Source organism: Lissotriton helveticus, chromosome 1_1 (genome assembly GCF_964261635.1).
Source record: "Lissotriton helveticus chromosome 1_1, aLisHel1.1, whole genome shotgun sequence".
NCBI classification, from domain to species: domain Eukaryota; kingdom Metazoa; phylum Chordata; class Amphibia; order Caudata; family Salamandridae; genus Lissotriton; species Lissotriton helveticus.
In genome coordinates, this window is record NC_136057.1 from 1012955231 (window position 1) to 1012977758 (window position 22528).

Here is a 22528-nt window from a genome sequence, read left to right on the forward strand (position 1 = left end):
AAAAGTTTCCCTCTGCTGATTGTGAATTAAATATGCAAAGTGTGACCCCTCCACCTTTCTTTTTGTCTAGCCCAGGAGATCCCACCATCCTGTGGAAAAAATGGAAAAAGGTGTTCCTCAATTACGCTACTGTTTGTGGGCCCAACTTAGGTCTTGAAAGGAAGGTTGCATTACTAGCCTATTATTTGGGCGCTGAGGGAGGGGAAGTCCTGGACCATCTGCCGGAGTTAGGGGCACAGGAGGCAAGAGGTCTGAATGAATTTGAAATTAGTCTCAAGAAGTTAGATTTGCACTACCTCCCCAAGACCAGCACCATAATGGAGAGGTACCATTTTGGCAAGAGGGCACAAAAGGAGGGGGAGTCTATAGAAGATTTTGTGTCTGAGTTGAGGAAGTTAGCTGCAACGTGCAAGTTTGGGGGAGCAAGCGAGGAGAGGATAAGGGACCAGTTTGTTTTGACCTGCAGGATGGAGCGTGTACGTGAGGAGCTATGGCTTAAGGATGACCCACCTTTGAGAGAGGTCCTAATCATAGCTAAGCAGGTTGAGCACATGTTACAGTGCGTCAAGGAGATTAAGCAAGATGCAGGGGAGAAGAAGAATGACGAAAGGACCAATGTCAGTGAGGTAGTGACTGAAAGCGAGACTGTGTCGGTAGTTAGAGGTCAGAAGGCAGTGGGCAAGGAGCAGAAGGAAGGCAGGCCGGGAGGGTCTTACAAGGGTACCTGCTACAGGTGTGGAAAGCAAGGGCACCTGGCCAACGACAAGGAGTGTCCCGCCCTCAGGTTCACGTGTAACAAGTGTGGTAAGAAGGGCCATTTTAAGCAATACTGCAAGAGTGGGCAGGGGGCCAGTAGGCAGAGTAGGGACAGAACAAATGTGGTGAGCGACGAATTTGTGGTGCAAATACAAGAGTTGAAGGCGCCAGGTCCCAGAAACCCCTTGTGTGAAGAAGTTACAGCACAGGTAGAAGTGGAACAAGTTGAAAGTCCCAAGGACACCATAAAAGTTGGGAATGTTGAGATAGACGCATTGTTTGACTCTTGTTCTCGTATAACTATCATTAATGCAAATGAGTTCTCACGTGTGTCTAAAGGCAGAATAATCTTGAGGAGGTTAGACCTGAGACCAGGAGGGTATGCGGGGCGCCCCATCTCCATGAAAGGGTACTTCCTAAGCAAGATCGAGTACAGAAACAGGTCTACTATCTCAAAGGTATATGTGTCCACGGTAGGTGATAACATTTTAGGGTGGCGTGCACAAAAGGGGTTAGGGGTGTACCTCAATCCCAACAGTAATCCCCAAATTTTGATACAGGAGATACAGGAGGGTGAGGCTAATTTCACAAGAGAATTTGAAGAAGTATTCGGAGAAGGGCTTGGGTGTTTGAAGAACTACTGCCACAAAATCAAATTGAAGAAGGATGCCAAGCCCGTTGTAGCAAAAGTCAGAAGACTCCCCATAGCTATTCAGGAGGAGGTCAGATCTGAGCTGGAAAAACTGTGCAAGGCAGGAGTTATCGAACCTGTAGAAGCGACCGAATGGTTGGCGCCCATCGTGGCAGCGAAGAAAAAGGATGGGTCAGTCCGGCTCTGCATTGATTTGAGGGCACTCAACAAAGAGGTCGTCGTTGACCGATACCCCTTGCCGAACATCACCCAAATGATGAGCATGCTTGAGGGTGCCAAGGTGTTTTCCACCCTCGATCTCACCTCGGCCTATTTCCAGATAAAACTTCACGAGGAGTCTCAAGAACTCACTGCTTTTGTGACACCCATGGGCGCTTACAAGTTTAAGAGGATGCCTTTCGGCCTAGTCTCGGCGGCTGCTGTCTTTCAAAGAATCATGGGCAACATCCTAAATGGCATCCCGGGCGTCATGTGCTACCAGGATGACGTACTGGTGTTCGCAAAAAACCAAGTTGAGCACGATCAGAGACTTAGATGTGTACTGAGGAGGTTTTTGTCCCAGGGTCTTACCGTGAAGAAGGACAAATGCGTTTTTAGCTGTGCCGAGTTGGATTTCCTGGGTCACAAGATTACAGCAGGAGGCATACGTCCTAAGGTCGAGCTTCAAGACACCATTGTGAATTTGTCGCCACCCAAGAACAAAGACGAGATCAAATCATTCATGGGGATGCTGGAGTTTTATGGCAAGTTCATCAGAAACCTAGCTGGCAGGACTTACGCCATCAGGCGGTTACTGAAGAAAGAAAGCGAGTTCAAATGGAGCCAAGACTGCCAGAGCGAATTCGAGGATGTAAGGAGAGCTCTTGCAGAAGCCCCTAGTTTGAAGTCCTACATTCCCGGCCGGACAACGATCCTCACCACTGATGCAAGTGCAAAAGGGTTGGGAGCGGTTCTCACCCAGAAAGGTGTGGAAGGAGAAGAAACGGTGGCCTTCGCCTCAAGGTCACTCCAAAAATCTGAAAACAACTACTCGGTCATTGAGAAGGAAGCACTGGCGGTATCCTGGGCAGTAGGCAAATTCAGAGACTTCCTGTGGGGTACGCAGTTCACCCTCCCAACCGACCACAAACCGTTGGTAGAAGTGTTCAGCAAGAAGGGTTTGGATGCCATCTCCAGTAGGATAAGGCGTTGGGTGGTCAGTCTCCAGGAGTACACCTTCAATGTCGAGTATGTTCCGGGAACACAAAACCTTGCAGCCGACTGTCTGTCCAGGCTTGTCAGTGAAAAAGAAGCGAGTGAAATACGAGACGAAACAGATGAAGATGAAGAAGGATTCATGGTTGAGAATGTCTGCACCATCCAGAAGGCGTTGGGTGAAGAAACGTGGAGAAAGGCACAAGATGAGGACAAGACCATGGAAGAAGTTTGCAGAAGGGTGAGAGGCGGATGGAAGCACGAGGACAAACGTGTTGAAGACCTGCGGCCCTTCCAGGCTGTAAAGGATGAGTTAACCATTGTCGATGGATGCCTGTTCAGGGGAACTAGACTTGTCCCACCAGCTAGTGTGAGAGACGACCTGGTCGAGATAGCTCACGAAGGGCACTTGGGAATCACTAAAACCAAGCAAAGACTCAGGGAGAGCTATTGGTGGCCGAACATGGACCTGATCACGGAAAGAAGAATCAGGGGGTGCATCCCGTGCTGCAATAGTGACAAGGTCTTGAAGCAACAGACACCACCCATGGTGTGTAGGCCGCCCCCGTCTGGACCTTGGGACGAGTTGGCTTTGGACATTTTGGGCCCGTTGTCCGGGGAACTGCGGACACCTTACATCTTGGTGCTCGTGGATCTGTACTCTCGTTGGCCGGAAATAAAACTCGTCAATGAAGTCACAACTAAAACCGTCATCGGATTTTTGCAGGAAGTATTTATCCGTGAGGGGCTCCCCAGCAACATCCTCACCGACAACGGGGTGCAACTATGCTCGAAAGAGATGGAGGACTTCCTGAGTGAAAGAGGCATCAGACATAAGCGATGCGCTTTGTACCACCCAGAAACCAATGGCATGGTCGAGCGTTTTAATAAAACCATCAAGGAGAGCATCCAGCTGGCCAAGGCCAATGGCATAAGTTGGAAAGAGGAGGTGTGGAGGCGTCTGGAGGCATACAGGTTCACGCCGCATCAGTCGACAGGCGTCACCCCGTTCGAACTGCTCCGCGCAAGGACACCAAACACTAAGCTTACCCCGGGGTGGATGGAATGGCACAAGGGGTGGTCGGACCGAGCCAGAGAAAGGGACAGTCTGAGGAGGCAAGAACAAGCCATGAAGGTGAGAAAGGAAGGTTACGACCAACGCAAGGCCACACGGGAGGTTGGTTTCAAAGTAGGAGATGACATCAAAATCAGAGCTCCCACAGGGAAGGCATGCTGGTCAGACTACAGCAGTCCCACCAAGATCACAAAACTTTTCAAGAATGCAGTCAAAACCCAAGAAGGGAAAATATGGAACCTGGGGAGGGTTGTAAAGTACCACCCTCCAGCAGAAGGCCTTGAAGGTGCAAGGGGGAGGGAGAGTGGTCCTAGTCAGGATAGCGGTTTCGCAAGTAGGAGGCCGTCAGGCGTCCCTCTCCCAGGTCTCAGGTCTAACAGGAGAGTGATCAGACCTCCCAGGCATTTCAACCAATATGTAATGATGTAACCTATGACATTGCTGCCTAATGTAAGCTGTAAGCCTTTCCTATATTTCAGGTTCCTGTTTTTGGTTCTACCTAATGTTTTCTGTTTCTGCGGGGAAGGGGGATGTGTGGTATCTCCCTCTCTCTGCCTCCCCCGGCGGCTCCGCATGTGATGGTGCTGCTCGCGGTGACATCACTTAGAATGCCACCGCGACCAGCGTTCCAAGGCGAGCGCCGGGGACACTCTGAGGCGACAGGAGTTCGAGAGGCTGTGGCTGAGGTCACGGCAGTGTATGCTTTAAAATAAATGGCATTTGGAGTTCACCACCCTGTGTTCGGGTCTTCCTTTTGGTGAACACTACACTTCGCCTTCTGACACGTCTTGTGTGAGCCTGTCTTTTCCAACTCGGACTCTGCGTTCAAGCTGCGGATCTTGATCTGCTTGGCTGCTCGTAGGAGCAGGTCTGACAGCATGATGTATAATGTACACTGTAGGTTACAGCGGCACCTGCTGCTTCAACAGAGAACTGTTCCTTAGATGGATGCCTCGGTGTTAGTAGAGATGTTGATTGCTCGGTGTTAAGATGCGCAGCAGTAGGGGCAGCTCGTGCGTTGTTCACAGCCAGTACATCTTGCATCAACCGTGCCTTACACGAATATTTCTTAATTTAGACTGTACGGTACCGAGAGATGGAAGGCATGTAGTCCAGGGTCGAACTTGAACAAAAAAGTGTCCGAGAACCAACATTAAAGTTGCCTCCATTTGCGAAAACATTGACCAATGTTTGCCTATCTGGCCACTTTTGAACGTGTAAAGACACGCTCTATGGGTATTTTGTAAGGTGTGGGAGACTGTGTATTTGTGTTTGCTGCAAGCATTTTTGTAGTAACATCAGGGAAATCGGCATTACAAACCCAGCCTACTTGGCCATTAAACAGGCACACAACCAGCTAAAAAAAATCGCCCCACGCCCTGATCAGTCAGAGCAGCCCATCAGGCACTGCGTGCTTTCCCATAAGGCCATTCCCACCCTGATGTAGTGTAGTGTTCTGCTGTAGAGTGCAGCAAAAACTTACACTTAAGCCATGTATCTTTGATAGCAAGTCCTTGGTTTAAGACATAGTGTATCACTTTTTGGAGAACAGCACGGAGAGCTACACCTCTCTCCATTCCTGTCGAAATAGCCTCTTGCTAGTCCCGGGCTTACTGTGCCACTAGATTCAAGCGAGCCAGGCTGATGCGGGGTGAAACCCCAAAACCGTTCCTAGGATGCTTGTTTCTGGCTTGGCAGTTCGGGCTGGAGTGTTCCAATGAGGAGCAGGGTCAAGACTGATTTGCTTATGGCTGGATCTAAACTGGGGTGACCTGGTGATCCAAAGAATGATGGATTTAACCAGATCTCTTGACCAGGGGTGACTGATATGTTCTGCATTCCGTCCATGTGTGTGTCTTTTGCTCTCTTGATAGTAGCAACCCCATGTGTGGTCACTCAGACCATTGCCACACCTCTTGAAAGTACAATCCGACTTAGTATTAGACTTGCCGGTAGTCAGTCATTCCTGTTGTTCTACTGCAGGCCTTTTACCCTAGCTAACGGTGAGGGGTGGGGCCAGGCCCCCTTTGCCAGTGAGTGCATGTGCCCCTGCACATAACCTGCTGGGGGGGTCCCCAGGATCTGCTGATGAATGTGAATCATTTGTCTACCAAGTTCCTTATTGTTGCAGCATTTGGCTTTTGGTCGGCCAGTTTCCCCAATCCGTAATGACTTGGATAGGCTTTATGAACTCCTATCTAGATATGATGACGTCAAAAATGTTTTTCAGTCTGTGTGCTGTAGTTGGTGATGAATTTTATTTAAGTGGCAAGGTGGGTAGAAGGAAAAGATACTTTTTTTCAAGATGGCATAAGAAAAGAATCCTTTGCGTATTTATGGACCAGCTAAGCACTTATACGCTGCATCATCTTTGACGGGGACTTCTGTTGGCCTGCTCCTCTCTCCCAGTATCTGTCTGCCCTATATCCTTTGGGCAGCTTTCTGCTCTTCAGTGCCTCCTCAGTTGCCACTTGCAGACTTCAGAGTCCGGCTCTGCAGGTGCTGGCCACGGTTGTAGCCCAGCGCTAACCCTTTGCTGGACCTTCCAGGCTAGCATTCATTTTTAATATGCCTATTTATTCCATACAGAAGACTCTAGAAGGGCAATGCAAGAAAAGTGACTCATCTCGAATACTGGCTTTCCTTTACAAGACTACCTGATGGCACTCTACCCTGGCCCCAGACTAGCGTAGCAACCCTTTGCAGTCTGAAGAGGAGTATACTGTCTGTAATGTTTTTAATGTGTATTTCTTAAAGGATAAGGATTGTGTAGATTAAAAAGCAGGACATTTTACTTCAAATTGAGTTTTTTTTAGGTTTTACATGATGTTTTGAAAAGTTGTTTTAAAGGATAATTCCCGACGGAAAACCCTTACTGATGTGGTCATTGAAGCCAACCATGGTTTCTCTAAAGGGGCTGGCACCTTCCAACCAAGCCTTCTGGTGTCTGGGCACCCCGTAAAATCTATGTGCAGGCAGTGTCTGACAAAACATGATTGCAATCGAAGAGGGTAGGTTCTGTACTAAAGATGCTATCTGTATGCCCTGTCATTTCCAGGAAAGCTTACTTCCCCAAGAAGTATTTTGTAACGCACTACGCCAACGAGAGACTTCAAACCCATTACAGCTAGCAGCACAGAGCATCAGTGGGTCTTAAAAAGTAAGATATGGTCGAGCTGGAGTGGCATAAAGTAAGAAGCTATATTACAGGTCACTAAAATCTGTGCTCCACACTCTAGTACACAATGTTGTGCGTTAACCTAAAAATATTAAACTTTTAATTATCAATATGTGCAAAATTAAATCCGTTTAAGCCAGCGAGTTGGGAATGCCATGGTTTAATGAGCAAACATTACAATTTCTGTAGGATTTCATGCTTCTCTACATGGAGCTGGTGATCCCAAGTCATCCTTTGCACCCTTCTAAACACAAAGCTTGTCCATAATGCTTCTCCACACGTCAGACGCTGCACATTTTTTGCAGTCATCCATCCCATACGCACCCTCTTCACGGTACCTAGTGCCTTTAGATTTTTTTGCAAAGCTGTCCCGCTGCCCATTGTTAAGCTGGACTGCCAAGCTGGCATAACCGCTCCACTACAGTGGGCAGATAACAATGGAGTCTACATTAGACCACTTCCACCTGTGTTGCAAAGTAATTTTTTGCGCTGCATGCGTTAAGAAGCACTCTGACTGTTTATTTTATTCTACACAGATGTTACCTCCATGGATGCTGCTCACTAATAAACACAGGCTTTTTTGCCATCCTTTCTTATCTGGGGATGCAAATTAAACCATACGTCTCCCATTTAATACCTACTAGCATAGCAGTGTATTTGTACTTTGTGCTGACAGTCCACCAAAGTAAATTTTTGGAGGCATAGTGACACATGGCTTTTTTTTTTATGGGGGAGGGGGGGGGCAAATATGAGTTTGCCACTGCATGTTCGTACATTTTGTAACTATTTGTTCTGTATGTTAATTAATGTCTTTCCTGTACCATATTAATGTTTTTGTTTCCTGTTTGTGAGGATATAGTAAGCTACAACAGTTTCCATTTTCAATTTGGAATGACTATTTTTGGTGATTTGGTTAAAAGGAATTTGAAAAAGTACCAGGTTGGTACATTGGATTTTCCACAACAGTCCCATTGGTTAATATTTTGTGGAGCACAGCTATTAGTTCCGTGTGATCCTTTGCCTTATGAATTGTTAGACCAGTGTGTGTGTGAGGAGAATGAGCACACTAAAGGTCGTAGAGTTTCCAAAGGGGAATCTTCTCCACACTGCCTTCCTATGGATTTCAAACCTGCAGTGCATCCTCTGTCAAATAAAGTGCAGTGGCCTGAAGTGTCTTACGGTCCCTCAGCCATGTTGCCATATATCAAGGCTGCCTATTCTTGAATCGTCCTCATGCGTCTTTTATCCACCACCACTCTTCATGTCTCTGTCTCAGGTTTGCATGTTCTTTCCCATTCCTGCGTTCTCCCCTTGCCATTGTTTCTCTTCCCCCTTGTTTCCCCCTTGTTTCTCCCTTTTCTCACTCTCTTGCTCTGGGTCGGTCCATTGGTGACATGTATGTTGCAATCCCTTAAGAGTGCTGGTGTCCACCTCCTCTAACCACCAGCATCAATGTAGCTCTGAGTGAGCTTCACGTAGTGCCTTATGTCCCCAGATCGCAGCACAGAGTGCAACAGAAATGTATTATGAGTGTTCCAATTGGGGCATGTTTGTTTGCAGAGCATGTACTTCACAGGCAAGGTTGCATCGCCAGGAGCTTGGCTTTCTCACTGAAGTTATTTGTTTTGCTATTTTACAGACACTACAGGGGAAAATATCGCAGAATCCCTTGTGGCAGAAGGTTTGGCCACACGAAGAGAAGGCATGAGAGTTTCATCGTATGTATTCCATGGTTTACTTCATTTACATTGTCTGTGTGTGTTTATTTGTCTTTTCACCTGTTTTTGTGATGAGCGGAGGGAGGCACAAGGAAGTCATGCAGGCATGATGGCGCAACTAGATGACCTGGGGTCCCGTTTGTATCTACATTGTGCTGCTTCTTGTAGGAAAAGTATTGAAAATCTGAATAGTTTCAGCCTCTTCACACTAGGCAAGACATAGGTGTTCTTCTGATTGCGCAGTGTGGTCTACAAGCGCTAGATTAGGTCGCTGGGGAGACCAAGGATAAAATGGTCATCGAGTAACCACAGTCCTGTCCTCCAGGGCTGCTTAACTGCTGGGCCGATGAGCTGGTTGGCAGCATGTGGATGTGGACCCTTAATGAGTGCCTACTTGCACCTTTCAGGAGTACCACATTAGCCAGGTGCTTGTTGAGTGTGCAGATGTACTGAATCCTTACCAGCACCTAAACTGTTTTGGTATTTTGAAGCGGATATAAACTAATCTCCTAGCATCCTCAATCTTATGCACATCGGTTTTGCCTTTTTACAATGGTACTTGTGTGAGACCATTGCTCCCACAGTGACTGGAGCAGTTCCGTGTCTAAACAGATGTAACATAAATATTGTCTTAGAAAATCTAAACCTGTGATCATTTGGTAAATCAAACCAAGCTCATTTACCACCGAATGTAGGACATTTCAAAATCCCGTCAAAGGCTAAGTTGGAGCAACTTTTTAATTGTGGGTTCATGTGTCTCAACATGTATGTTGTGAAATAATTGTGTAGGGTAGTAATGTTAACAATGATTATTTTTCAGTAGCAAAATCATATTTTGCACACTGGAGTAGCCAGAAGATAAAAGCTGCTCAAACATGAACAACTCAATGGCGATTCTACTTATTTCTTGCTGATTCTTAATTTCATTAACCACCCTTGACCCCCCATTATTTGATCACTACTTTGAGGGTTGCACCTTGCTACGAGAACTGCTTTCAGTCTTTTGCATAGTTACTCTTCTCCAACCCGTGAAGAAGTAATATACGATCGTCCCACGGGTCTGTGCTTTAGTGCCTCTGTTCAATCAAAGAGTACGTTATTTTTTTATTTTTCCCTGTAGTGTGCATCAGCAGCTCGATGCATCAATACATTGCTTGACAAATTGCTGCATCTAGGAGAAAAGCTGGCATTTTATAACAGTTCACGAGGGACTGGCCTTCAGGCGGCGTCACTGTCGTTAACTGCACTTGCTAGTAGAAGAGATAGATAACAAATAGCTTCCCTTAGCATTTTAGGTATATGTACACCCTTCCCTTAAGCTGCTTACGACGCTACCATTTCTGGGGGTTACTTGAGACCACAGAAAGAGCACTGACACATCTCCGCTTAGCATCGTGAAGGAATAACCAAACGCTGGTGAACTGGCTGTGGATAAACAATCATCCATAATCCTTAGTCCGTTCAACTGAATGTTATTAAAGTTCAAGCCGAATAAAAATCCTTGTTAAGGCAAAAGGCAAATTCAAGCATGCCGGGAGGTCCATTAAACGAGATTGAAACAACTTTGTTGATGTGGCCTGGCTTTGTCCTCGAAGGCTGGACCCTGTCCAGATTGTCAGGATAACCACTGCCTACTAAATGAGAGCTGTTTAGGTATATTGTATATAAATGTATCCTGACTATCCTGCATTGCTCCTTCGTTCATAGTCCAGCACAAACTTTGGGCAGTCCTGAATAATTCACTGTTGTTCAACACAGAGGGGGTTATATTAAAGGTGCACACAATAAGAGTCCACTGATTTAACATTTCAATTCATGGTTTCTCTGCAACCACACAGAGGAACATAGAACCTAAATCTGTCAATGACTGTTTGTTTCCAAACGGACTCCTCTAGAGTGTAACGTTTCTGCCTTTTAGTAAGTATAGTTTATTTCCCTTGCAGGCCGGAGCTGAACAGACTCTCCGAGCTCGAAGACCAGGCCAAGGTTGCAAAGAAAGGATTATGGAGTGAAGGAACCGGATCTCAGACAATTCGAGAACTTAAATACGTCATTGAAAACCCTAGACACTTCGTAGATTCTATGCACCAGAAGCCAGTCAATGGTGAGTATGTGGTGCCTTCTTAAAGCTGGGCGGGTTTTAGCACAACCATTGTTCTGCCATTCTAATACCCCATGGTTAAATATTGGCAATCCAATTTTATTGTTTGTTTTTGTTTTAGTATGTGATTCCCCAATACTTTGAAGCAGTCTGGTTTAAGTGTTCCTAATCTACCCTCTCTTCAAATTGTTGGAAGCATTGTCTCCATGCATGCACTATTCTGAGTCCTACTTCTAAGGGTTGGAGTTTGCTGTGGCCTTAGTCCATGCCTTGTGGTCACCTGTTAATCTCTGCAGCTTCTGTAAGATCTGCAGGGAACAAATGAAATGAAATGAAAAAGGGACTTGCTAAAGCGCTCTGTGGCCAAGCGGCTTCCTGGCGCTGAGAACTGGTGCCTGACTCTACGGAGCATCCGAGAGAGCTAACAAGGGAAGGCCTGGGCAAAAAGAAACGTTTTCAGGGCTTTGCGAAAAGAGGAGTAGGTGGGAATGGAGCGAATGGAGAGGGGAAGACTATTCCAGAACTGGGGGGCAAGAACCGAAAACCGGGTGCCCCCTGTTCTGGATTTGCGGAAGCGGGGTACTTGGAGCAAGGATAGAGAGGAAGAACGTAGAGTGCGAGCCGGGGTATTAGGAGTGATCAAGGTAGCAATGAAAAGGGGGGCGGAGTGAGAATAGGCCCGGAAGGCTAAGCAGGCCAATTTAAAGAAAGATCTAAAGTGCACAGGGAGCCAGTGAAGGGACTTAAGTACAGGCGTGATGTGAGAGGATTTGGGAAGGTGGAAAATGAGGCGGGCTGCCTGATTTTGAATGGCCTGTAGCCGTCGTCTTTCGAAAGCTGGTATGCCCACGTAGAGGCCGTTCCCATAGTCAAGGCGGGAGGTGATAAGGGCCATGACTATGGATTTAAGAGCATCCGTGGAGAAATACCGGGATACTTTCCGGATAAGACTGAGGGATAAAAAACAAGATGAAACGACAGAACTGACTTGGGCATGCATGGTGAGGTCATTACTGACCTTGATGCCCAAGGTACGAACAGAGGAAACCGGTGAAGGGGGAGAGCCAAAGGAAGGGGGCCAATAAGTCGGGGACCAAGGATTGGAAGGGCCACCCGTGAGGACAAGCTCCGTCTTATCCGGATTGAGCTTGAGATGGTTAGAGCTCATCCATTCCGAGATAAATACTAAGGTGGAGCTAAGAAAAGGAGGGGAATCCGAGGAGGTGGAAAGATTGAAAACGAGCTGGAGGTCATCCGCGTAGTTATACACGGAGACCCCCTGCTCGCGGAGAGAGAAAATAAGAGGATAGATGTAGAGATTGAAAAGGAGGGGGGAAAGGGAAGAACCTTGGGGCACCCCACACGTGACTGGGCGGGAGGGAGAGGAAAAGCCTGAAAGATGGACGGCTTGTGACCTGCCTTGAAGAAAGGATGCCAGTTGGTCTTAAATGTAATAAAACGCTTCCCACAGTGTGTGCATTGCTGCCTAACCTAAATCATTCAAAGAGCTCATCAATGGAGCCTGCAGTTTACATCTCCAGGAATCTGTCCCCGGGGTATGCATCACGTATGACCAGAAGTGGAATGATTGCTCACTGTGTCTAGAGTTCGAATTACACCTGTGAGACCCAGCAAGGCTGGAACTGGTCTGTGGTTGCTTGTGTTCAGTGGTCTTGACCAGGCATTGCAAGTAGGACTGTTTGAGCAGTGCCGGGTTTCAGTCTTCAGAGGCAGTGGGCAACATCAGTGGAGCGGAACACAGCCAAAGCGTAATTATGAGTGGCCGAGATTAATAAAATAATTTCACCCATGACTTATTTTGCATTGAGCTGCCCAAGATCGCAATACGTGGCAGCTGCCAGCATGGGCTCAATCCAAAAGCTGCCACTTTATGCACTTGTATGGTAAGATGGTTCTGAGGCTTTAATGAGACAGCCTTCTTCTTTTTTCTCTTTGGGTGGAAGGTGCTGACTGAATGGTTTGTATAGTATTGGTGGGTAGGTATGGATCAGAAACAATCTTTAACTCTTCAAGCTGGTTTGATTGTAACCCTGCACCCTTCACAGCACTTGTTGCATACTCACCTTGCAGTGGAATGTCGCGTCCTTGTAAGGGGTTCTGAGACATTGTTCATGGTAGCGATTACATTGGTTTCCCTTTGTGCTCCTAGCAATCATCGAGCATGTTCGCGATGGCAGTGTGGTGCGAGCCTTGCTTCTTCCGGATTACTACCTGGTGACCGTCATGCTGTCTGGCGTTAAGGTGAGTCTTTTCCAGGCGATTAAAACATGTTGCCCTACTTTCATATTCATTTTTAGAAGACTGCCCTGAAGGAGGCTTTAACTACTTCTCTTCTTATCCATACTATGACATTGTAGTTCGTTAGGCTGTGGTTCTGCTTGCATGGCTTATTCTGCCAAAGTCCATTGGAGCTCTTGAACAGTGTTGGCAGCTTAAAAAAAACTGGCCATCTATCTGTTGTGGATTTCTTGCACGAAAATCATTGCCACCCTCTGTGCAAATCTCATTAAAAAAAACGATTTTTAAAACAAATGCATCTTTTTGCTCCCATCATTTGCAGAGTAGTGAAACTTCCAGAAACACTCGGCTACCTTTTTTCCCCTCACACTGTGCAGTTCACTTCAAAGTCCTGCGGTTTTTAATTAGACTATCCAAAGAACACCCACCTTTGCTTTTAATATTTGTTCAATGTCCTCTGCACCAGAAAAATATGTCGTACTGTCAGTGTCCACAGGCTTGCATGGGACAGTATCCAAATGTTCCTCTGGCTTGGGACACTTCAGTCTAGCTGGTCTTAAGGTGTCTTGTTTTCGATCTCGTATTCTATCTTGCTTATCAAGATACAAAACACTTTATTGCTTGTCGAATTGACTCTCTTCAACCGGGGCCCTCAAGTGGCTCACCCTTCAGGGCCTTCAGTTAAATCTTCACCAGGTTCACCAGAGGATGCCCTGCTTGTGATGGAACAAACACCTTTCTGTTTCTGCCCGAGCTGCCATGCAAAATACCCCCAGACCGATTTCCATCTGGTCTATAACCTTTGTTTGTCACCTGAACACAGGGAGGAGAGTTGCGAGGTCGGTCTATCTTTACGTTCCGAAAAGACTCTTAGAATCTGTCCAGCACGTCAATGCGAAATGCAGCGGAGCAGTATTGAAGATACTCCTGACATCAAAGATGTCGAAGATGAGGAGGAAGAACTCCCCGGACCATCCGTGGTGGAGGAAGAGGCATTCTTCTTTGAGGGCAGTTCCAGTTCCCTGCTCGAAATGGAGATGCAGGACATTTTGTCAACTCAACAATCTGTGAGTACGTTGTCCCCTGTCCCTCAGCCCCGTCTCGATGAACCTAAGAAACGTTCGGTCCCTACCGAACAAAAGCCCCCTGAACCAGCACTACCTATGGGCCATGGTCTGCACCGAAAGACTGATTCAGACGCCACGCCCTCTGCACCGAAACACCACACGAAGCCTTCGCATTGTTCACCTCTACGCCGAGTTTGCTTTAGATACCTAGCCGACCAGCCATCTTCGGCTCTGACCCTGAAACAAACACACCTCTGCTTCGAAACAGGCTCCAAAGTCTGTTCCTGGCTAGCCTGTGGAACCTATTTTAAACAAATTACAAGAAACTGAATGCTTGCCTAAAGCAGATACACATCCATCCAGCCCCACACAGGGTGCATTCATGCCAGACCTTCGGTTCCAGCACCACCGATATTGAAGAGACCACTCTGCCTTGAAGAGGCTTCTGTTCTACAGGTCCTGGCCAAACAGAAAAAGAAGGCGACCAGGCCACCAGTCCTTTACTGTCTCCACCACTGTTTCCGCTTCCACCACCTTCACTCCTTCCTCCTCCACCACATTCACCTTCTCCAACACACTCCGATGGGGATCCCTTAGACATAACACCTCAAGGGTGGGCATGGGGATGACACTTTTGGTACACCACCACCCCCAACTGATCCCTGCACCCCATATAATTTAGACCCTCCAGGGGACACCGATCCACACCTATACCACCCTCGTCCATCTCCTCCTGATGATTCCACAGCTTACCTTATTGGTGGAGCTGCTACTGTTCATGAGGTTGGGTTACACAAAGAAACTCTGGAAGACGACTTCCTTTTTTAAACACTGTTCTACATACAGGGCCACCCACAACCTACCTATGCTTTTGGGTATGTTATGTCATGCAGAAGGCCTCTTTAAAGACTCTGCTGTAGCTGGAATCATCACTCCCAGTGTGGATACAAAATATAAAGCCTCTCCATTTGGCCCCATCTACATTAGCGGATAGATTCCTCCTGACTCGCTTGTTACCAACGCTCCCAAGCAAGCTAATTCCCAAGCTGCCAGTGATGCACCACTTTCTGACAAGAGGATCTAGTGCTGCACTCATCGCTGTCTGCAGTGGTGGAGCACAAACAACCTGTTAAAAGGGCGTCCTTTCCTCTACACTGTTCTCCACATCATCTCGACAATAGACGCATCACTGACAGGCTGGGATGCTTATTTACAGAATCTCACTGTCCAGGGTGTCTGGGACACCCAACACCAGGGTCTCCACATCCACTACTTATAGCTTCAAGATATTCACGCAGTGTTAAAAGCGCTCATACCATACCTGATCGGCAAGGTGTCTGAGTCCGGCAGACAACATGACAACTATGTACTATTTACAGACATGCATGTACACACATTCCCTACAGTTATAACTTCTATCTCAGACCATTTGGCGCTGGGCTCTACATCACAACATTCATCTGTTAGCGAAACTCCACCCTTATTTCCACAAGTGGGGATTTCCACAAATAGATCTGTTTGCAATTGCGGACAACGAAGAATGCCCACACTTCGTCTATAGTTTCCCATACCCACTATCCAAAGACAAAGCTTTATGGATGAACTGGTCGGGATATTTGCGTACACTTTTCTGCCTTTCCCTCTTCAGTTTTTGGTTTGGGAGCCTCAGGCAAACCTCTTTAATACTAGTGGTTCCCACTTGTCCTGACAGCCCCGGTTCACAACACTACTCACTTCCACACAATAAGCTTCCCCTCGATCCGCACCTTCTCACTCAAACCATGAAGAAATCAGGCACACATATCCCAAGGAACTCAACCTAGCAATTTGGCCCCTGAGGTCATAGAATTTGGCTATCTCAATCTACCACCGGAATGTTTGAACAATCTCAAAGAAGCTCGCACTAGGCAAGTAAATTGAAAGGAGTTCTCTGTTAGTGTCATAAGAGCATCAATACATTTAATTCTACGGTACAAAAAACATGGTTTGTTACCTGCTGCATCTTAAGCTCTCTTGTTTTTCATTCATCTCCATTCGCTTCCATCCGGCTGCCTACCTGCAAAATAGACCACACTTGTCTTTATTCAAAGTACCAGTCATCAAAGCCTATATGGAAGGTCTTCAGAGAGTGATTCCACCCTGGGTTCCACCTGCACCTACCTGAAATCTTAACATTATTCTCACAAGACTTAGGGGTCCACTATTTGAACCACTACATACCTGCTCCTTTCAATATCTATTTTGGGAGGTCTCTTTTTTTTAATTGCCATTACTTCACTCAGACGTGCTAGTGAGCTCCAGGCACTAACCTTAGAAGAGCCTTTCTTCCAGCACCACAGATAGTGGTGCTTCGCACCAACCCAAAATTCCTTGTAAAGGTGGTTTCTCGTGTCCACCTTAATCAGTTGACTTGCCTGTGTTCTTTCCTCAACCCTACTCATTTGCAGACAGGATTTTCCAAACATTTAGATGTTAAGAGAACCCTTATGTATTACATTGACAGAACTGAAGACTTTTGCAAAACGCAACAACTCTTTGCTTTTTCCCCCTCTTATGAAGGCAAGCCTATATGCAAATCAAGCATTGCAAGATGGCTAGTTGAATGCATTCAGACATGTTGCATTAAAACCAAAAGCAATTCACGTACACCCCCTAGTGTACACTACTCACAAGATAGGGGCTTCTATGGTTTTCCTTCGCAGTATCCCACTAGCTGATATATGCAAAGCATCTACATGGTCTACACCACAGACTTTCACTAAACATGGTGTGAATGTTCTAGCACACCAACAAGCTAATGTCGGTCAATCTATGCTAAGTACACTCTTGTAAACAACTGCAACACCCACAGGTTAGACACTGCTTTGTAGTCAATGTAAAGCATGTGTATCTACAGCCACACATGCCTCAAACGGATTATTTTACTTACCTTGCAAGCATTTGTTCTTGGCATGCAGTGCTGTAGATTCACATGCGCTCACCCTCCTCCTCATGCACCTGTGACCGTTGCAGTTCCTTTACCTTTTTATATACATAGACATCTCTTTACTTACACTTACTTTACACTCCATTCTCACCTACCTGCGGGAAAACAATCCAACAATGGAGTTGAAGCCTGTGCGCATTGTCACCAAGAGGAGTTGCTGCTCTACCTCGTGACTCGTAAAACCTCTTCGAAGAAAAGCACCTTGCACACATGTGGGCCCAACACTAGATGGCAAGAGTATGCAAATCATGTGGTTCTAAAGCACTACATGCCAAGAACAGATGCTTTTCAGGGTCCGTAACATCATCTTTTTCACACAACTGGGGCAATCGGTGTAAATACTTTGAGTGATTTAGAAGGAAGTGGCAAGCCAACTCTTCAGGCCCTCATCCTGCACATATTGTGAGGCAGTGGGGTTCATAACATAAGATAACCAATCTGGCATTCTTCTGTGGGTTTTTTTAATACTGATTTGTCAAAACGTCCCACTCTGTATTGTTTGATAAGGATAGACTGTTTTGGTTTCCAGGATTTTTCTTGAAGTTTTCTTTTCCTTGTAGGCGTATACTGGTTGAATTGTCCAGCAAGGCTCATGTTAGATTTTTCAGCTAGTCTAATAAAATAAATGTACTATTTTTTGCTTAATGAGACTAGTGCTTAATAGATGGTAATCCTGAAAATTAACCGTGAATGACTCGCCTTGAACCTTCGTTGACCCACCACCTAACCTCACCTCCTCCCAGCTGTAATGTTAAGCCTATTTACAAATACCCTGGCTAGTCTCCTGTTTTCACACAGACTAATTTTATCACTGAATAGTCTCCTCGCCATTCTTTACTTCCTTCTCTGTTCGGCAATGGGGCATTAAAGTCCTACGCCCTGCAGTAATTGTTACAAAGCAGTGAGTTACTGAGCAGGAGACTGAGTAGTGTCTGATGATCCAGCCGGGAGGATAACGGGCAGTGTACAGTGATGCAGTGATTGCGACCTACCAACAATATCTAATTGACCTACCAACAATATCTAATTGAACCAACTGCCAGTGTTGTGTGAAGAGGGCAGGTAATCCATTGCTGTGGCAGGCTAAAATGTATGTTCATTTTGCTGAACCCCAAAGTAATTACAGTACTGTTGCTATAGCTTCCAGGAATCACAGCTAGTACATTGTTTACATACTCTAGAAACTACCCAGGTACTTCTTGTATATTGGCGAAAATATGGTGAGAGGACTCTACAAGTGCTTCAAACATGCATACTTATCTGCCATGTTTATGCTTGTACTGAGCTTTATTGAAAGGTTAGCGGATCTCGTTAATGAGTTTATCCCTTTTGTATAGCTCTAGTTCAAAGAAGCAAACATTTTGCATTCCAAGTTTCACTAATGCCCGCCTACCTTCTAATTCAACATTGCAGTGCCCAACTTTCAAGAGGGAAGCAGATGGCACGGAAACACCTGAACCTTTTGCAGCAGAGGCCAAATTTTTTACTGAATCGCGCTTGCTGCAGAGGGACGTCCAGATTGTCCTGGAAAGCTGCCACAACCAGAATGTGCTGGGGACCATTCTTCACCCGGTAAGTGCTTTGAAGAGAAGAACTTGAGAATCCCTGTGTGAGCTTTTCGAATCCCTTTGATTTTTTTCTTAATCTGAGCGAACTAATCAAGACCATTGCTCTACATTCCTGTACAGTTCTGCCCTTGACACTGATGCAGTAAAGCTTTTGGGAACCTTATTTCTAATAACGCTTCATTTTGGATGCAATACTGTTGCATCTTATTAAATCTGTTTATTTAGTGCTTTACCCCAGTGATAACATTTGTGTTTAGTGAGGGCTTGTGGGTGGCTTATTTTATTGTTTTTGTGCTGCATTGGCGAAGCAAAGCCAACATTTATCAGATGTTTCTTCATTTATACACCAAAACCCATGGTTGATCCCATTAATCTGAGACTAACTACCTCCTGAAATGGAGAAACCCTACTCATTGGAGCAGTTTGGCTGTACCCTCTTGATTGGAAGCCATGTTGCCTTATCCTTCCAAAACTTTCTGGAGAGCTTGAAAATGAGGTTGGAATACTCCCTCGCCCCCATTCACTAACCACACAAAACGTAGTCCTATATTAGCGGTTCACTACAGCTATAGATTTGGCTCATCTAATGTGAAATATTGTGAAACAGGCAGGAATACAGGCAAATGTTGAAAAATAGCATGCTGGATCTAAAATCAAATCCAGCAATTGCGTTTCATTCTTTTCTCTGTTTAAATCGTAATACAACGGAGCTACTTGTTGACACCTTCCAGTATGATGATTGCAGATTACTCTGGTAGTTGGTTATTTAGTCTCATTTGGTGGCTACTCGTTTTTTGCTGATGGTTGAAGCTGGAACTTTCTGCTTTGTGGGTCACGGCTAGAGAAGTACTTCTATCAGCTTCTCTAATCCGCTGCCAGGATCTTTAATTATTTGCTTAGATGATTTTATTCTTCCATGACAAACTTTTTTTTAAATTCCTTATTGCCCTTCTCCCGGTATCATTCTTTTCCCTCATCTTTTTTAAGGGTCTGTGAAGGCTTCCTCCACTAGTCTGCGCCTGCATCTGAGCTGTGACGTCCTCTGTTCTTCAGAGAGACGTTTCCATCTTTATAAAGATGTACAACAGTAAATGTTGCTACTGTATGAAGTTGTTGATCTCACCTTTCAGTTCCAGACCCCCTACTATATTCAGAAATGAATGGATGAAAATGGTAGACAGGAGGAAGACTGACAATAGTTTTTCGGATGTTCGGCATATTTAGCCTTTGAATATTTTGGGATCATGATGAAATACATTGGGTTTTAGGAAATTTGCTGTAGGAGAATACATGGAGGACAATTAGAAAAATTAAGAGACCGTTCCAATTTTGATCTGTGCTTCATTGACCCCTTAGCGACCTCATACATTTGGCCAGACCTGGGGGATCTCTACGGATTCCCACCTGTTTTTGGTTGGGTTGTGTCTTACCTTCGCCTTATTGACCCAATATTTATTTATTTATTTATTTTATTTATTTATTTAATTTGTATAGCGCTACAGCTACCCACCAAGGGGTTTCCCGGCGCTAGTAATTCAGAAATGCGTATTTTGCCAGTCAATATCAGATGTTAAAAAGCCACGTTTTTAATGCTTTCCTAAACTTCACATGGCTGACTTCCGAACGTAAGGAATGAGGCATCTTGTTCCAGAGGGATGGGCCTAAGAAGGCAAAGGATCTTCCCCCCATCCGTGATTGAAACATTGAAAGTCCTCCAACCCTGTATTGGCCTGGGCGATTACTACAGCTACCTCCTGGTCAGTGACTACTATTTGTATCATCAACTTATTATGGTTGGATCTTTTCACTTTGCCTGAGCAACCAATTTGAACTAGTTTCGTTTCCAAACATGACCGAATAGGAATATATCACTTTTTGGGAATGGACATTTGCCTTGAACTACAAGCCTCACTGTTTCTGGGAATTTTCGCACTTCAATTTGTACTTCTACACGTGACACTTTGTTTGCCCTGAGGAAGTTCCCTGTACGGGAATGAAACGCGTTGGCTGGAATGTCTCAAGTTAATGTTATTTAAAAAAAAAAAAGAAATATTTTCAAATAAAGAAGTTACTATTCGCTTTATATTGGCCTATTGGACTATTTTTGAGCTGTGCATTCCCATTTGGTTTAAGAATCTTTGATCTGGAACACAGTAACGCCACTCAACGGCTGGCGTAGGGGTTGTTTGCATTGTGTCTACATTTATAGGAACTGGCACGAGGTGCGGCACAGAAGGTCCACCGTTGTTGTTGTTTTGGTATCTGCATAAGGAAATCAATTTTGACCTTGCTCCATTGGCAACAGTTCGTCCCGAACTGCCAGGCCAGGTCCTTCCTGAACCGGAAAACAAGCAACCATAGGACCCAGTGGAACAGAGTGCACCGGACTTACGTCTGGGCATACCTGTCACACTGAAGTATACTAAAAAGTAATTACCAGTGTCTGAGATTAATTCCTCCATCACTTTTTGGTATACTTAAGTGCACTTTAACCACCCTTCACTGGCACCCACCTAGTTTAGGGTGGATGACTGTTCTGGATTCTTCTAGAAATCCAGCCAGAGCATGCACCTGGCAACCTAGAGGACTCCAGTTTTCTTCTTAGTAAATTTTTGTTTGCTGTTAAAATACTTGTCAATTCCCCTTCAGTCAAACTTGCTTCCTTGGCGTTAGACTTGCTGTTTGATGTGCATCTCTTTGGATCTATCCTTCAAATGATTCTCATTACAGATATTCTCTTCTAAAAAAATCAAAGTTAAAAACAGTTAGTTTGAAAAAGCTTTTAAATTATCCTCCCCCCGTTCAGCTTGCATGTTCCTTGAGACTTGAAGTAAATCATACAAAATTGCAATAAGCGTAACTTAATGTTTTATCCATGTTCTTTTCAGAATGGCAACATCACAGAACTGCTGTTAAAGGAAGGGTTTGCCCGCTGCGTGGACTGGTCCATTGCCATATACACCCAGGGAGCGGAGAGGCTGCGAGCAGCAGAAAGGTAAAGTTGGATTTACTTGGCCTCTATCATGTTAAAAAATGTGTGTGTATATGTATATGTATATGTATATATGTATTAAGCAAGTGGGGGAGGTGTAGAGTAAGAAGTGGGGAGAAGACAGGTTAAAAGCTTAATGTTAAAAAGGGAAGGGTGTGCCATAATGTCCCCCTCCCTCATCCCCAGAAAGAAAAACACTGTTGATGAAAACATTTTCACCAAGCACTGGCTTTGGCAGCTTTGTTTGGTCTACCCGATGAATGCCATTCAAGGATAAAAATTCATAAAAACCAGTTTAACGAAACTGGACTTAACTGGTTTCCAGAATTGTTGGTCACAACCACATAGGACTATTCCAGAATGCATTGTACACAAGTTTATTCATTATTCTTGGTAAATTAAGAGGGGCAATAACCATATAAATGTTGATGCTTGAAAATAGGTCCAGCGTCTGACTCCTTGCCAGCTGGAAAAACTTGCTTTAGAAAACAAACTGAAGAAAATCTGATTTGGGAAAACCAAGGCTATTGCTTTTCAAAGAGTTACATCTACAATTATGTTGGGAGAGAAGGGCAATGCTTATCAATTTACAAGGATGATCTTCCAGGCTAGTGCTTGGTCCAGTGCGACTGCTGATGAGTTGCTGCTCAAAGCAGTGTTCTGAATTGACTAACAATTTGGCTGATTGCGCCCGGCATAAAAAGGAGGTTCTGTAATTGGATTTGGTACAGTACTTGATGCCATATGAGGGAAACTTGTTTAACCGCATGCGTGCGGCGGCTTTTCCCGCGGTATGCGGCATTTTAAAAATTACCGCATTACATGACGAGCTCAGCTCGTCATCAGCACACGGCAGGTAACGCTGATGACGAGCTGAGCTCGTCATCAGCATGCAAGGGGTTAAAAAGGAGGTGGTAGTAATACTGAAATATAGCTTAAGATGTAGGATACTTTACCAACTACAAAACGAATCCGTATTTGG

At 45.3% G+C, this 22528-nt stretch overlaps 1 protein-coding gene across 2 annotated transcripts in view; it reads left to right on the forward strand.

Annotated features, from left to right (window-relative positions):
- Nucleotides 1-22528, forward strand: part of SND1 (staphylococcal nuclease and tudor domain containing 1) — a 2092018-nt gene that overhangs the window by 102414 nt on the left and 1967076 nt on the right. For both annotated transcript variants that reach the window (XM_078677758.1, XM_078677762.1), the window contains exons 4-8: nucleotides 8495-8573; nucleotides 10517-10677; nucleotides 12845-12936; nucleotides 18400-18558; nucleotides 21443-21549. In XM_078677758.1, the coding sequence (XP_078533884.1) occupies nucleotides 8495-8573; nucleotides 10517-10677; nucleotides 12845-12936; nucleotides 18400-18558; nucleotides 21443-21549 (598 nt within the window). The remainder of the gene's footprint in view (nucleotides 1-8494; nucleotides 8574-10516; nucleotides 10678-12844; nucleotides 12937-18399; nucleotides 18559-21442; nucleotides 21550-22528) is intronic.